Below are 17,306 nucleotides of genomic sequence, written 5' to 3'. Positions count from 1 at the left end.
GTCCACCTCAGACGGAGCAGTCCTATGGTCGGGTGAATCAGCTGGGGGGTGGCGGCGAGGAAGGCGTAGCAGCCTTCCTACCTCTCCCGCTGCCACGTCCACCTCTAGCACCCCTCTTCATCCTCCCCTGACCTCTCCCGGCCGAAGAAGAAGCGCCCGCCGGTGGTGTCTGCATACTGTCTAGCAGCGCTCTTCGGAGGTGCTGGAGTGGAATGGAAGCACCCCTCCCAGCACGCGCAGAGGAAGGAGGCTCGGAGCGCTCTCGACCCACGCCCACCATCTGTCAACACCTGCAATGACAAAGAGTAAATGAAATTAGTACAACATAACAAAAATTGAATACCTGCCATGAATAATATGTATATAATTTAAGTGTATCATCATCATGAACATAATAAAAAATTGAATACCTGACATTACTAATATTACTCTTCATCGTCTATACATGCTCCGAGATCAATAAATGCATCATCATCACTATCAGTAATGACGTGCTCATCATCATCATCATCAATAAATGCATCAACATGTGGAAGGCCTCCTTTACATAATCGGTCAAGCATTGACAGGTCATCCGCAGCAGTAACCTCCTCTTGTTCCGGCTCAGGGTGAAGTCGGATTCACTGTCGTTGTCTACTTCAATGTTCTGGGGTGAAGTAGAGCGGTTCTTGAAATGTTTTTTGGAAAGACGTGTTTCTTGGAAGAATTATCCGTCATATGTGTATGGGTTAATGTGAGGTTCATAATCCTCTTCATTGGGGGGAGGTGGTCTAACACGTGGCGGCACTTCATAAACGACATCCCAACCATTGGGATTTGGATCACTTTGATAGGCCCACGGTAGATAAAAAAACTTGGGTTGCCTGTTGAGCCGTAATATAGACATGGGAACATTCAAAGGTGCTTTGTTTGATTTCGACTAGCCCTATATTTTCATGAGTCCTTCTAGTCTCCTTCGGCTAGAACCAATAACATTTGAAGACTACGAAGTTTGGTGGGTTTGCACCATAGAATTGAAGTTCATAAATTGCTTCAACTCTTCCATAATATTCGATATCTCCTTCGTCGATAGCAGAGATACAACAATTTGTAGACTTTTGGTCGGCCGTAGATAGCACTTTGCCATGGGTACGAAAGTGATACCCGTTGATGTCGTATTTGTCAAATGAACGGACCTTAAAGTTAAAACCATTAGCGCCTTGTCTCAATTCGGCGTCCATAAACTCTGAATTAGCCTACAAGTTTAATATGAAAGGATTGTTGCATTAGCCACAAATTAGACGAAGAAATGAAATGGTCTAATGGAAATTACCGTTTGTTTGAACCAAGAGATGAAAACGGGATAGCCGCCTCCATGCTTTGCCAAAAGCTCATACTCTTCGACGGAATCCTTTTGGATCACCGCTCCATACGAGAATTTGGCGACGTATCGACTGTATCAAATATCTGGGAATAAGAGTAGTTCAAAGGAATTAGAAGTTGCGAAACAATGTACCGAGAACTTACTCGATGTACGGCCGCACTTCTGTTAGGTTGTTGAAGATATACAATGAAATGGTTTGCCATTCTTCAACATCCAACGATAAGGAATTAGAAGCACCGGCTGGTGCGAGCTTCCCTTTGAATAGGCTGAGGTTGGATCCACCCTTTTTAGGGTCGCCAGCATTGTACCGAGGCTTCGGATTACGCAAATGACGATTTTTGGCTTCGTAGTGTGCTGTCACGAAGTTTGCCGCCTCCTCAGTAATGAATGCCTCGGCCATCGATGCTTCAATTCTACGTTTATTTTTACATTTTGCTCGGAGCGTCTTCTGCATCCTCTCTGTTGCGTAGCACCAACGATTTTGCACGCCCCCCCCCCCAATCTTGCCTCGGTCGGGAGATGCAAAATCAAGTGCTGCATTGGATTAAAGAAGCCCGGCGGAAAGATCTTCTCTAACTTGCAGATCAACTCCGGCGCCAACTCTCCCATTTCTTCTAGCAGGCCAAGTGATAGCTCTTTCGCACAAATAACACGGAAGAAATAGCTCAACGCTGCCAGTGCTAGCCATTCATCCTCAGGGATGAAGCCACGCAACATCACCTGCATTACCCGCTCAATCCATATGTGCCAATCATGACTCTTGTGACCAAATATTTTCAATTTTTTCAAGATTCACTCCCCTCTTTAGATTCGTTGCATAGCCATCAAGGAACATCAACTGCATTTTCACCCACAAGATAATTTCCCTCATAGCTGGTCTTCCAAGATTGAACCATGCCTTTGGCTTTGTCCAATTCTGCTTTCCTTTCGGTTTGTAACGTTCTATCACATAGCGCCTGATCGACTCTAGCCTTAGTATTATCCTTTGACTTCCCCTCTATACCGAACAATGTACCAAAAAGTGCCTCGGCGATATTCTTTTCAGTGTGCATCACATCGATGTTGTGTGGGCAAAGGAGGTCTTTGAAGTAAGGCAGATCCCACAAGCATGTCTTGTGAGTCCAGGCGTGTTTCGAACTATACCCCTTGAAATACCCTGGACGCTCTGGATCTAGCTCGAGAGCGTTTAACTGATCCAGGGTCTCTTGGCATGTCAACGTAGGTGGTGCAGAGTTTTTGACAACTCTACCTTTGATGAGGTTCTTCTTGTCTTTCCTGAACTTATGGCGAGGATCCAGGAACTATCTATGCAAGTCGAAGCAAGAAAACTTCTGACCGGCCTACAGCCAACGAAACTCAAGAGCTGCCTTGCATGTGGGGCACAGGAACCTTCCATGCACACACCAGACAACGAATAGCGCATATGCCGGCAAGTCATGCGTCGAGTACATGTACCAGACACTCATTATGAAGTTCTGTTTGCTAAAGGCGTCGTATGTCTTGAACCCATTATCCCAAGCTTCTTGCAATTTGTCCTTAAGCGGCTGCATGTACACATTCATATTCTTCATCGGATAGTTGGGCCCTGGAATTATCAACGTTAGGAAAATGTTCTTTCTTTGCATAATCTGTCCGGGGGGGATATTGAGTGGAATGACAAATACGGGCCAACAACTGTATTGGGTTGCCGTCAGACCAAACACACTGAACCCATCCGTGATGATGGCGACTCGAGGATGCCTTGGATCTGTTGCTTTTTCCGCATGTGATGCATCGAAGCGCTTCCATCCTTCACCATCCGATGTGTGCACCATCATCAGATTCCCATCTGCATCTAGTTGGGTTCTTTTGCCCGTTTTGTGCCATGTCATCTGTCTGGCCGTCTCTTCGACCATGAAAAGACGTTGAAGTCTTGGTACGATTGGCATATACCGAAGAACATTAACCGGGATTTTGGTCTGCGTGTTCTCACCCATACCGTTGTCTACCACAACATACCTGGATGACTTGCAAATGGGCCGATAGTTCAAGTCCGCATACTGAAGCCTAAATAAGGCACATCCTTTCTCACAGGCATGTATCTTCCCATAGGGCATCTTAAGAGCACGGAGGATTTTGTCTGACTGGTACAGGTTTGCAGGTAGTACATGGCCTTTGGGTAGAAAACGTCCAAATAATGTCATCATCGCGTCATAGCATTCTCTGCCCAAGTTGAATTGAGCCTTCAGAGCCATTATTTGTGAGATGGCATCCAGCTCACAAAGCTCAGTGTGCTCGTGGAGAGGACGTTTTGAAGACTCCAACATTTCATTGAAGGCCTTTCCAGATTCCTCCATCTCATCGTCCGAGTCCGGAGCATCATCAAAGTTTTGCACTATGTCTTCCATCCCGGTACCATGCTCGTCGGTGCAACGACGAACCACCTCGGCTCTGACACGTTGGGCAGACTCACCATGAAATGTCCAGACCGTATAAGCAGGCGTAAAACCAAACTTCTGCAGGTGTTTACTCATTTCAAGCTCGTTCCTCCTAGTTGTCGCACCGAACACAGGGGCACCAGGTTTTTCTCTGGCCATTTGCAAATGCGGCTCTCACAAACCCCTTGGTTTTTGTTAACCATTCATCGGTCATGTCTTCCTGACTAGTGTGACCGGTGTACATTCACGCACGATCACTCATCTTGCCTAGCTACTGGACACACAAGAAATATATACATAATTCAGCAAACCATATTCATCATTTAATGGAGTTTGTCAGTTTTATTACGTCCATGCAACCTAGACGCTAATAGGTAAAGATAGGTCCTAATCCCACCCGAGTATGTGTAGATTGGGTTCATTTTCCCATTCTCTGCTCCGGATTCGACGCAAAATTTTGGTAGCACCTCCCCGCTGTTCTCCTGATACACGTCTCGGAAATAAGTAGAGAGGATGTGTACCCGGAGAACAACAGGGAGGCACTGACGAAATTCTGCATCAGATCCGGAGCAGAGCATATGGGAAAACGAACCCAATCTACACATAATCGGGCTGTCCATGGATAACATTGGACAATTCGAAAGAATCATGGTTATAAATATGTAAATGCATGCATATTTATAGATGTTACCCTTTTGAACGGGAGACGCATAGTGGTCACGCATACTGATGATTGAAGACACCTATAGCTAGCAAGTTTCATCGGCACGAAGACCGGAATAGAGCAAATAAAGGGGGAGGAGGAGATGTCATTTGTGCTCACCCACGAACACAAGGGCGGAGCTCGTCGAACATACGGGGAGGTCGTCGAACACCAGACCCTCGCAACGACGAAACAACTGCACATTTAAATCCACCCGATCAACACAAATATGTTGTTTTTATAACAAAATCGAAAATATATGACATAACTCATAATTCACAAATATATGACCCCGTCGGCCTCTGGAAGGCCGAAGAGCACCTTTTCGGTCAATAGGAGGCCGAAGAGGTGTCGGGGGTGTCGTGTCTGGGTGTCGTGGTGTCGGGGTGTCGTGGTGTGGGGGTGTCGGGGTGTCGTCTCGTGTCGGGGTGTCGTGTCGGGGTCGGGGTGTCGTGTCTGGGTGTCGTGCTATAGGGGTGTCGGGGTGTCGGGCTGTCGGGGTGTCGTGTCGGGGTCGGGATGTCGTGTCTGGGTCGGGGTGTTGTGTCGGGGTCGGGGTGTCGTTTTCTTCCTCCTCCTCCTCCTCTTCTTCTTCTTCTTCTTCTTCTTCTTCTGCTTCTTCTTCTTCTTCTTCTTCTTCTTCTTCTTCTTCTTCTTTCCTTCTCCTCCTCCTCCTCCTCCTCTTCTTCTTCTTCTTCTTATTCTTCTTTTTTTCTTCCTTCTTTTCCTTTTTCCTCTTTTCTTCTCATCTTCTGCTCTTTTTCTTCTTCTTCTTCTTCTGCTCCTCCTCCTCTTCTTCTTCTTCTTCTTCTTCTTCTTCTTCTTCTCCCCCCTTCTACTTATTCTACTTTTCTTCTTCTTCTTTCATCTTTTTACTTCCTTTAATTATGACCATTTAACTAAAGCCTAGCACTAATCTAATCTAATCTAGCACTAAAACCTACAACTAACTATATCTAATATCTAAAACAGGAGAAAAAATACAGAAAAGGGTGTGGCAGTGGGGCTCACCGTGGGTTGGTCGGCCACGGGGCGAAGCCAGGGATGGCAGGGCGGCGCTCCTCGGGGGGCGGCTGGGGCGGCGACGGCGCAGCGCTCCTCGGGGGACGGCAAGGGCGGCGACGAGGCGGCGCTCCTCGGGGGACGGCAAGGGCGGCGACGGGGCGGCGCTCCTCGGGGGGCGGCTGGGCGACCGACCAGCGACTGCGGCGGGGAGGCAGCGTGGGGGAGGCTCGGGAGGGGGCGGTGCGGCAGCGACGGGGCGGGGCGGCGGGGAGGGGCGGCTACGGGGCGGGAAGGGTGCGGCGAGGCGGCGGCAACGGGGCGGAGTGGCAGGCAGGGGGCGAAGACGGGGCGGCGGCGGCGGGCTGTGAGAGAGAGGGGGGCGAGGGGTAGTGGCGGTCTTGGGCACGGGGGTAGCCGTTAAGCAAACCCCCTCTTTGCCGTCTGCTGGCAGACGACAAAGAGGGTGCCCGTTAGCTAGTCAACGGCGTGCCCTGGTGGGCCCCCCTACCCTCTTTGCCGTCTGCCTAGCCTTTCTGTGCCGTCTGCTAGAGGCAGCAGGCAGCAAAGAGGTGACCTAGCCAACGCCGTGCCCCCGTGGGGCTCACCAGGCTCTTTGCTTTCTGCCATTTGCCTTTTTGCCGTTTGCTGGCGGACGGCAAAGAACCAGGAAAATTTTATTTATGCAAATTCCAAAAACATGCAAGAAACATAAAGTGGCACTGGGCAATGGATTAACAGGTTAGTCCAATATAATTGAAAAAAAGGCAAAGTGAGGCAATAAGAACATAAATACAGCATGAAACAAGTAAAAAATATAGATATGTTTGACACGTATAAAAGACCAAGAGTCAAATACTCCACGAGTGCCTAAACTTGTTCGATGTGGTCACTTTGGTGCCTAAACTTATAAAATACACGGTGCCGTAACTTGTCTGAGCGTTCAAATACGATGCCTCCATCCGTATCCGGGCATATGCACTACCCACATGGCATGCCAACGTGGCATCAGCCCACATGTTAATGGGAGTGATGAGAGGAGTGTGTTGGTTGTTTTACAGAAAACTCCTTGTACTTTATATAATTTTCACAAAAGCTCCTGACATTTTATTTAAATACGTCAAACTACATTGATCCCACCTGTCAAATCTATGTCTTGCCTACAGGATTCGAACACATGTGCTAATCACTACGCCTAGAATAGTTGACTGTGCAATATCCTAATACACTTCTATTTATCAAGAAACCGGCCGAAATAATAAAGAGAAACAAAAAAGAAAAAGTTGATTCATGGGAAGTTGAAAAAAATATTAAGAAATTCTCACGTTTGAAGAAAAGAATTATTCAACATATTATCTGCCATGAACTTAAAAAGGTGTTAGTGCATTAAGAAATTATAGACGTGTCTTTAAAAAATGTCTGTCATGAATTCAAAAAATTACAACATCTATTTTTCATAAAATGTTCAATATGTATTAAAAGTTAGTGTAAAATTATTCTTACATTTCTACTAACACGTCTAACATGTGTTAACACATTTATAGAATTTATTGTTTCTACACAATGATTTTTAATACATGTTGAACAATTTTCAGAATACAATGATTTTTAATACTTATTTTTACATTGTTGTTGATTTTTAATAATTATGTATTCTAAAAATAAAACAAAGATACAAAATAATTCTGCGTGCTTGTGGTCCTGAATGAAGATGCAAAACAAATTTGATATATTTTATAATATACATTGAACTGTTTAAATCAACATAAATTTTAAAAAAAGTTCATGGTTAAATCTTTGAACTACAAATAATAAAAATTTAAATAGACAATAATCACATGTTGATAATTATTATATTTTAACATTAGAATATTTTATATCATATAAACCAAACAGTAACTTAAAAACATAATAGAAATTGCAGAGTGATAGATAGACTTTCCAGCTAACAGCTGTACACAAAGTACTATTAATTTTGGTGGCTAGCGTGCGTACTAGCTATTTAACGTGGATGTCCCAGGGTCGAAACCAATTTAAAGACGCAGTTTATTATTGTCATGTTATTAGCATATACAAAGCAAGGGCTTATTTGTGACTTTAATTAAATTTTAGGGGATTTTCTGGAAAAAAACTCGTACGCATTTCACCCAGCGCAGGCATCGCTCACACCCATTGACATGTGGGTCAGCCACCAGCTATCACTCCACGTGGACATCACATACGGTAGCATACATGCGGAGGCACCGTATATGCACCGTGCGACAAGTTATAGCACCGTTTTTATGTATTTTACAAGTTTAGGCACTAAATTGACCGCAACGGACAAGTTAAGACACATGTGGTGTATTTAACTCAAAGACCACCAACAAAGCGCTTCAGAAAAGAGGCAGGTGCCTTCAGACTTTTTTATGTGCATATGTCTGTTTCCATGTCCCAACAATAGCTTCCTAGACTTTTTTGTGAAAAGGTATGAATTTGTTATAAAAGTTTACCAGAAGAACAAAGCACTTCAAACATAATAAAAATTACATCAAAGTCACTGGACCGCCGTATGACCACTACCGCCGCCAATGAGCTGTCGACACGTTGTTGTCGCCGCTTCCCTACCAGAGCTGGCTTAACCTTGTCGATGACAGCCGGGAAATCTTCATGCACATGCCCCCAAGGACCAGCGCTCTTAAGCCACAGTCATCGCCATTGAACCCTTAAACAGATTTGAGGCAGCTGACACCAAATCTCGCCATCGCACACACACGACGGAAAATCCTAACCTCACAGTCTCTAGGGGGCTGTTTGGTTTCATGCCCTCAGCTGCCCCACCAATAAATTGGTCGTTTACCAGGTCTTGGGTGGTGTTTGGATGGTCGCCAAAAAATTGGTCCGCCCAGCCCACCGCAGCCAATCCAGTTCACATTCACGCCAATTTGCTGGCGAAGCTGGGGCGACAAAATCGACCGCCAAATAAGTGTCGTGTCCACGTTTGGTAGGGTTGCCTTTGGCTAAAACCAAACAGCCCCTAGGAGACGGCAAGAATCTATGCGGTTGCTTCGTCGACTATGTCCGGACGGACAAATTCAAGGAGGTTTGAAACTCGGAAGACAAACTCGAAGAAGAAGTGCTAGGTGTGGATTATAAAAACCTAACCTAAACTAGTAGGCTGCGAGCAGAGGCACCATGATTTCGCTCTCCCCACCGCCAGATGTCAGAGCGGTAGGCAAAGGGGAAGTGAATCCACAGGCTCGCCAACAAACCTTGGAGGGGATGTGTTTGCCATAGCCGCCGATGGGGGGAGGAAAGGAAATGTTTTGCTGCAGTTTCCTAATTTGTGCTTTTAGTTTCTTAGCCATATTAACAGTAACGCGGTGACAAAGATTAAAAGTAGAAAAGATGTTACACAAAGGCTCAAGTTATACCATAGCTGTACAAAAGTCATGATTACAACTGAATCATATGTATATATAGGAATAAATAAAATGTGAATTTCGACAGTGGTTGAAAAATCAGAGTCTGCAAGCGGTGCCAGGACCTTTGTCTACGCTAAAAAGGTCAATCCCCGGATAACTTGGGCACAAAGCTGTAGCAGAGCCCCACAATGAACAAGCAAACATGTATCAGGATCATGCATTGGCTAGAGAAGACCGAGTTCATACTTCCTACACTGACAATTGTAGGGTTTTCATGAATGATAAAAGATCTCTATTCCGATACCGATCAGCGCCTTGTGTCTCTCCTTGTCTCTGATGCTTTCTTCTTTCCGGCGATAACACCGGTGACCATTCACTTGTCTAAAGAACCATCTTCCTCCGGTCGGCATCGGTATGACGATTGACGAAGAGGAGGAGCAGAAGATCATCAAATCTTGAGAGATTGGTTTGATAAGAGCAGTGGCAATCTGATCATCAGAGGTCATCTTAGGACAAGCTTTCACATCGGCTGCTTAAATCCCAGTGACGATCCCGAAACCCAACAGAGGGAGAAAGACAGTGCAATTTGAATCTGTGATACTGCTGCTATGTGCACCTTTGCTGCTCATCCAAACCACAGGGTCGGTTGCTTCTCACTGTACAAGCAATGTCTGAAAATGCCACTAGGAAACTCTGTCGGTCTCCTGGGCAGGTCGAGTTCTCTCTTCTTCGCAACGAAGATGGAGATCCTTGTACGCATTTGCGCAGGCGGCGGCGAAGCTCTCCATCGCTTCGAAAAACTTGTTCATGCATGATTGCAGACCCACTTCAGAGGGCGGATCACCATCCTGCACAGCCTGCGCAGATAAGGACACGCCGCCCTGATTCGAAACAAGCACGAGCTTCTTATTCTGTGCTTCGAGGGCCTTGCGCATCGACACTTGATCCCTCTCCATCACTCTAAGCTCCCTGTCCATTTCTCTGTTGGCCATCATGCCCTGCCTCCACTCTAACCTCTGCTTCTCCCACAGGTGCAGAACCTGGGAGGCAAAAGCCTGCATGGCGTCTACCACCCCCGTCTCCGGTATCCTCGCGATTCCGGTCGCCCAGTTATTACAGATGATGAAGATGGGGGGTGCTCCCAGGCGCCCCGGAGAGAACGGGGGAGTGCCGTCATCGGTCACTTCAGGCACATAGTCAATCCCCTTCTTCAGCCAGTCGTTTATAGTGCCAATGTAGCTCGTTTGCGCGTTAACCCATGCGGCGAAACTGGCAACCAGATCCAGCAACTCAAGCTCCAGGTGCTTGATTAGGTCGATATGAGCTTCACTGAATCTTGCAGCTGCGACGGTAGAGTCGATGCTTTTAGCTTGGGACAAGGCGTGGCACTGGATTTTATGGCATTCTGACATGGCATGCCACATTTGCATCAACCTGAAAATGCATGAGAGTTAACATGCAGACAAAAAGTGACACAAGGTGCCAACATAGAGATGCATGACAGTGTTAAGCTTCATGCACTAGCCAACGCAACTAAAAGTCCGAAATGATGGAAAGGGCTAGACAATCCACATATACACTTCAACAGACAGCACCTTCTGTGTCTTAAAAGTACTTAATACTGAAAACAACTTGAACGCCAATACATCTTCCGGGTCAAACACTAGTCGGGTCTTGAAATCATCTCATTGGATCCGACAACTTACCAGGATTCCCAAAACTTTACTACTCCCTCTGTAAACTAATATAAGAGTGTTTAGATCACTACTTTAGTAATCTATAAACGCTCTTATATTAATTTACGGAGGGAGTAACAAACTGCGGTGCCTCATCAGAGGAAATAATCTGGCTATTGCTAGTGACATGTTTGAAGCCACAGAACCAGAAAGATAATTGTGTGATTAATTTAATGACTTCCCATTTATGATTGTTCGTGGATGCCCGGAATGAAAAATATTTTGTATACCAATAAGTGTGTGTTAACTGTGTACTAGAGAATGATCTAACATCTCGGTTGCCTGCTGACCCAACGCTACTATTGATCCACTCAATTCATTTTGAAAAAATGTATGCATTGTGAGCATTCATCTGAAAATTATTGTTATTTTCGAAAAGAGATGCATGCTACATACCCTTGAATCAGCTCATTTGTTTGCGGCCACAATTCTTCATCTCTCAGCTTATTGATCTTCTTTGAGATAGTGTTGACAACCTGAATGGCAACACTTATTTTTGTCGATAGCTTCCTGGTATAAGTTTCAATTGCCTCAAGTTTATGAGCCTCAGCACCTCTCTCATAAAGGACTTTTAGTTCCTCACATTTTTTATCATACAGCACCCTCATCTTCTCCTCACTCTATATGATAAACAAAAGTACATGAGTATAGCCAACACAAGACAAAAAAAGATAGAGAGAAATCAAGTACTTTTAAGTTTTAAATATGAATAAATAAATCCAATTAAGTAAAATACTTGTACTTATACATGACAAGGAAAGCAAAGGAACAGTGAAGCCAAAGCATTTGAAATATAAACCCCTCTAGCATAAATAAAACAATAAAAACGATGATTCCTTCAGAAGGCAGCTATCTGAATGGTACTGTTCACTAGCTTCAGAAGGAGTAAAAATGAAAGGGTTGCGTAAATCGTTGAAACAGAAAAATGAGCAACCTACAACTACTAGGAAACTTTATATAAAGCTAAAATGGAGTTATTCATAGCATAAAACTCCCAATTGTCTATAATTGAGTACCGGCAATATTTGCGAGCATACTCGACAGCTAGTAGCTGACATTCAAGTTTGTTAAACATAGTACTATGTTCAACATCACGCACATAAAGACAAAATTGTACACGGATAATATCATTCAGCTAAAAACTAAAAAAAAAGGTAGTAAAGCATGCTCAGAACCTTGAGTTCTTCAAGAAGCTTCTCCTCCCACATGTAGAGCTTCTGCAATGTCGAAGAAAGGTTGCCATGTTCTGTAGCTTTGTCCTCCACAAACTGCAGGAACTCCTCGCCGACTGAAGGCCGGCCACAGATTATCATCGATGAGGATACTACAGACAGAAGCAATTGAGTTAGCCAAAATTCCTATTTTCATCAGATGGCCACGAAAAGATTGAAACTCTGGAGAATGCTTCATAATCATAGATAAACCTTTCAGTCCTGAGGTCTTGTGGTGGTAAGGCATCTTCCCAACCTCGAGCACCTTGGATACATTGGCTGCAGAGTTTGCGGCATGCTCGAACTGCGACCTGATCTCCCGTGCCACCTCAATGTCATCGTTGTAGGCCTTCCCGGGAACCGCAGCGGCATCTGAATGTTCTTCCACCACACTCTTCTCCACTACATGGACATGATGAACCATGCTGCTTGCCTCCGACGACTTGGACTCCCGGTGCGGCTCCTCGCCGGCACTGCTCCTCCCTTCGTCCTTGGCGAGCCCAGCTCTGTCGGCTTCACTGTCGTGGTTGCCATTGGTGCGTGCTTCCTCCTTGACGACCTCTTCTTCCACTTCCGCGTTCTCCAATTCCAGAATTTCGCCCCCCTCCTGCGCGACCTTGGAGGTCCGCCTGGGGGTATGGGCCGCCACGGCAGCCGGCTCCTCTTGGTAGTAAGTTTCAACTGACTGAAACGGGTTAAAGAAGTCCCAGCTTGACACCTGCGGTGGCGACGGCGCAGCCCCATCGACGGAGGAGGCTGCCGTCTCATGGAAGCCGCCGTCGTTGGGGTACCTGTACTGATAGCTGCCGTAGTAAGATCCGGGTCCGGGCAGCGGTGGGCCGGAGGCACCATTGCCCGGGTAGTAATGGACGGTGGCATTGGTGGCTTGGGTGCGGTGCTCGTATGACACAGACGGCGGCGGCGGCTGGCTGCGGGCATAGCTGATGTTGAAGAAACCATGTCCATAGCCGTCAATGTCGGGCCCGTACCCATACGCGTGGCCGGGGACGTAGCTGTAGAGCGGCGGAGCGTATCTGGAAACGAAAGGCGGAGCCACCTGCTGCGGTGGCGGTGGCGGTGCCGGTGGCGGTGCCGGTGTCGCGGACGGGAGGGGCTCGAGGCGGGGGACATGCGGGTCGGCCTCGTCGTCGTCGTCGTCGTCCGACGGGAAGCTGATGTGCGCGCCGTCGGAGCCGCCTTCGTCGTCCGAGTGGAAGCATATGTGGCCGGCGTCGTCATCGGCCTTGTTGTCGGGCGCGTCGGCGGCGGGGAGCGGGTCCCCCTTCCGGCGCTCGGGGAGGCGCAGCGGCAGCGCGGGGGGCTCGGGCGGCGGCCGCGGCAGTAGGATGAAGTCGTGCAGCGCGGCGCCGGCGGCCTTGAGCGAGGCGGCGTAGGCGCGGTGGGCGTCGGCGAGCGCGTAGCGGTGGCGAATGGCTTCGGCCAGCAGCGCGGAGCGGTCGCGGCAGAGCGCGACCGCCGCGTCCTGATCCCGACGGGGCGGCTTGGAGTGGCCGCACCCCATGGCACCCAACCAGGGAAGCCAGGAAGCAGCAGCAGCAGCAGCAGAGGGAGCGCAAAACAGGTTGGAAAGTTAACGTTGGTAATTAGGGATGGGATGCCGCAGGTGGGGTGGGATAGGATTCGGCGACTGCTGCAGATCTAGAGCAGGGAGGCTGCTCCTTTTGGGCAGTTGGCGAGCGTGCGCGAGGGGTGCCCCGCCGTCGACGCGGAGGCCCCTTCCGCAGCCCAGTCCAGTCGAGTCGAGTCCAGTGGGTGGCAATGAGGCGGAAGAGCCGGAGTGGGGGACAGGACACCCGCGCCGTACGTGGCGGCGTGGAGGGCTTTTCGGCTTTGCTCCGGTGGCGGTGGGACAGCCACAGCCAGGCCACTCACGGGGCACGGGCTCACGTCGAGCAAACCTGCTCGAGTTTTGGAAGGATCCATGCATAGTATGAATCCATCATCGATTCATCATCATGCACGGTGCGTTGTGATTTCGTCATGACTTCGCTGGGAGAAAAAGGAAAAGTTGGCTACTTTTGTGTTTGTCAATCTTGTAGCCCCCGACGGGACAAGCGCTGCATGCCAAGATTCCACGTCAAAAGTGTTTTTTTCTACGTGTACATTGTATCGCACTTTTGGCCTTTTTGCACGTGACACGAGTACCACACCATGTACTGGCCGGCCACTGGCATTCGCATGCGCAAAACTACAAAATGCCACCTCTCTCCCAAAAGAAACCCAATTTAGCTAAATTTCAGTCAGCTGAATTTTTGTTTTGTGGTCAATCGATTTTCTGGCCCTTGGATTGTGCTTTAAGATTTGTGTAGTTTTTCTTTTTTCTGTCATGTTTTGCTGGTGGTATTGGGCTGTTTGGATTCGATTGACACCTATTTTGCGTCAATCGATTTTGCTCTTGGGCTGAATTTTGGTGTGTGCATGCTTTTTTCCCATGTGTTTGTTTTTGTTTTCTGCATGTGCAGACTTTTTTTAATTTTTCAGTTCAATTTTTTTTCTTTATGTAAATTTTCGGATGTCGAGTGCGTGAAAATGTATACATGCAAGTACTACATGTACAAATTACATTACAGTACGGAAACTTTACTCTTATATATTTATCTACCTATTATAAAAAGTGCATTTTGTGCTAATTGTGTGGGAAATTTTGTTTTTTTTTATTTTCTTTATTCTTTAAGGGTAATACAATGCTAATTGTTTTGTGCTATTTTTCTGTTAATTAAATACATTTTGCTATCCTTATGTGTATGTATGCATGAAAGTACTATAAAATATGTTTGTAAATTATAGTAGACTGCTAAAATTGCATTATTATATGTGTATTCGCTGCATATTATAAAAAGTGCAATTTCATTGCAAAGTTGCGTGCAACTTTTTTCTTTATTTCTTTCTTCTTAACAGTAATTTCAATGTCGTTAATTTATTCCCTCTAAGAAAACTTTATTAGTTTTATTATGTTTAGTTTTTAATTCATTTACTATTTTTAAGGAAGATACCAATTCACTATTATATGTTTATTCTTAGATAACTAAAAAACTGCAATTTATGTGTAAATTGTGTGCAAATTGCATCATTATTATTTTTGAATTCCTTTCTTCTTAAAGGGTGGTACCAATGCCACTATACTTCATTTCTTATTAGAAAAGATTTACTTTTATTTTTGTGTTTGTAAGTAAGTATACACGCAAGTATGATACACCATGTGTGTAAATTATAGTAGAGAGCAAAAATTGTACTGTATATGCTTATTTTTGGCATATTAGAAAAGTGCAATTTCAGGGCATACTTGTGTGCAAGTTATTTTTTAATTTTCTTTCTTCTTAAAGGGTTTCATTCTTACATAGAAAACTTCATTATTCTGTTTTAGTTTTAGTTTTTGTATTTTGTTTCCTTAAAGGGTTTCATTCTTCCATAGAAAACTTCATTATTTTGTTTTTGGTTTTATTTTTGTTTTTTATTTTCTTTCTTCTAAAGGGTTTCATTCTTCCCTAGAAAACTTCATTATTTTGTTCTGTTGTTTTTTTTAATTTTCTCTCTTCTTAAAGGGTTTCAATCTTCCCTAGAAAATTTCATTGTTTTATTTTTGATTTATTTTCTTTCTTCTTAAAGGGTTTTATTCTTCCCTAGAAAAGTTTATTATTTTGTTTTCACTTTAATTTTAATATTATTTTATTTTCGTTCTTTAATGGTAATACCTTTATTTTGCATATTATAATGAAGCGCAATTTCTGTGTAAATTGGGTGCAAATTTTGCCATTACTTGTTTTTTATTGCCTTTCTTCTTAAAGGGTACTGTCAATAGTAAGATTTTTTTTATTTTCTTTCTTCTTCAAGGGTAAGATTAAATGCCAATGATTCTTTTTAGTTTAGAAGACTTCATTATTATGAATTTTTTTGTTTCTTCTTTAAGGACATTATCAACTCCACTAATTCATTTCTTCTGAGAAAACATCTTTTTTGCAAAAGTTCCATAATATATGTTTATTCTTGCATATTATAAAAATCATAATTTATGTACGTATTGTGTGCAAGTTTTATCATTATTCATTTTGTTTCTAAGGGGGTGGTGGTGGTGGGGTGTACGGTTGATGGTGTAGGAGTGCAAAATTTGCCATTGTTATATTTCTTCTTAGTTGGTAATATCAATCAAAGTAATTTATTTTTTCTTAGAAACTTTCTTATTTGATTTCGATTTAGTTTCATCCATTTTCTTATTTTTAAATGGTAATACCAATGTCAGTAATTCGTTCGTTCTTAAGAAACTTCAATTTTCTGTGAAAATTCCACCACTTACTCTCGCGTATTATAAATATACGCAATTTGCGTGTAAATTGTGTACAAATTGTGTCATTATTTATTTTATTTTCTTTATTCTTAAATGATAAACCAATGACTTAATTCATTCTTTCTTAGAAATTTTCATTATTTTGATTTTATTTTTGTTGCAAATTCATTCCTTCTTAGATAACTTATTTTTTTGTAAAATTTTCACTATTATATTGTTATTCTTTCATATTATAAAAGCACAATTTCTCTGTACATTATGTGCAAATTTTGTCATTATTTTGTTTAAGGTGACACCACCACAATTATTAGAATTTTAGGCAACGGACGACTACATTGCTGCATGATTAGTGTGCATGAATGTAGATCAACTGAAACAATTTTACGGTCAGTCGACTAGTGCAAATTCCTGTAGTCGGTCCGTATTTCAATTTGGGCATGTGTGTAGCGTTCGTCACCAAGGTCCTGGTAATCCACCATGCTTTTTACGGGATACTCCCATATGCATGTTTTTTTTTGAGAAATTCCCATATGCATGTACTACACTGGTTTTCTCTGAAACTATACATGTACATTGCTTTTTTTTTGCGGGAAATACATGTACATTGCTTGTTGGGCCATTAATTTTTTTATGTTGCTACGTTCGTCCCAATTTATTCAGACAGCCATGCATGTGTCTGATAACATGTGTGTGTGTGTGTGATGGAAACATATTTTTTTTTAGGGATGTGTGATGGAAACAGATGGCTGAGAAGGCACAGGGTGACGGAAGAAGTGTATGGATGTGCAGGCCATCGTCGGGACTTGGCCCAGGTTTCCGAGAATGAAAAGTGTGGTGCAAGTGCGTCGAGGGCAGGCTCAATCGACTGAAACAACTTTGGGTCAGTCGACTGACCCAAATTATGTTTTCAGTTGATTGATCTGTAGCCGGTCCCAAAAAAACCAGTGCACCCTCTAATGCATATTTACTACGCAGTGATCTGGACTTTCTTATATTAGAGAAGTAGCGTTTTTTTCTACATACATCGTTTGAGTGACAAGGTTTGCGGATCACTTCGATGAGACGCTTCCTGCAGCACACTCAGCTTGGAGGGCACCACCCGGTGAGCACGCCGTGTTCGCCGGTATTTATCAGACACCCTTGAGATCCCTGAGATCCAAGTCAACC

The 17,306-nt window shown here is 44.5% G+C and overlaps 1 protein-coding gene across 1 annotated transcript; it reads right to left on the bottom strand.

Annotated features, from left to right (window-relative positions):
- Positions 1 to 8,857: 8,857 nt before the first annotated feature.
- On the bottom strand, positions 8,858 to 13,704 carry LOC123164932 (protein ALTERED PHOSPHATE STARVATION RESPONSE 1). Its single transcript, XM_044582548.1, has 4 exons — positions 12,050 to 13,704; positions 11,801 to 11,949; positions 11,022 to 11,245; positions 8,858 to 10,323 (listed from the first exon to the last, which is right to left on the bottom strand). The coding sequence occupies exons 1-4, from the start codon at positions 13,356 to 13,358 to the stop codon at positions 9,573 to 9,575; spliced, it is 2,433 nt and encodes an 810-aa protein (XP_044438483.1). The 5' UTR covers positions 13,359 to 13,704; the 3' UTR covers positions 8,858 to 9,572.
- Between the last annotated feature and the right edge of the window lie 3,602 nt (positions 13,705 to 17,306).

Source organism: Triticum aestivum, chromosome 7D, assembly GCF_018294505.1.
Source record: "Triticum aestivum cultivar Chinese Spring chromosome 7D, IWGSC CS RefSeq v2.1, whole genome shotgun sequence".
Lineage (NCBI taxonomy): Eukaryota > Viridiplantae > Streptophyta > Magnoliopsida > Poales > Poaceae > Triticum > Triticum aestivum.
The sequence above is the reverse complement of the archived record's forward strand: the minus strand, read 5'-3'. Positions and strand labels throughout refer to the sequence as shown.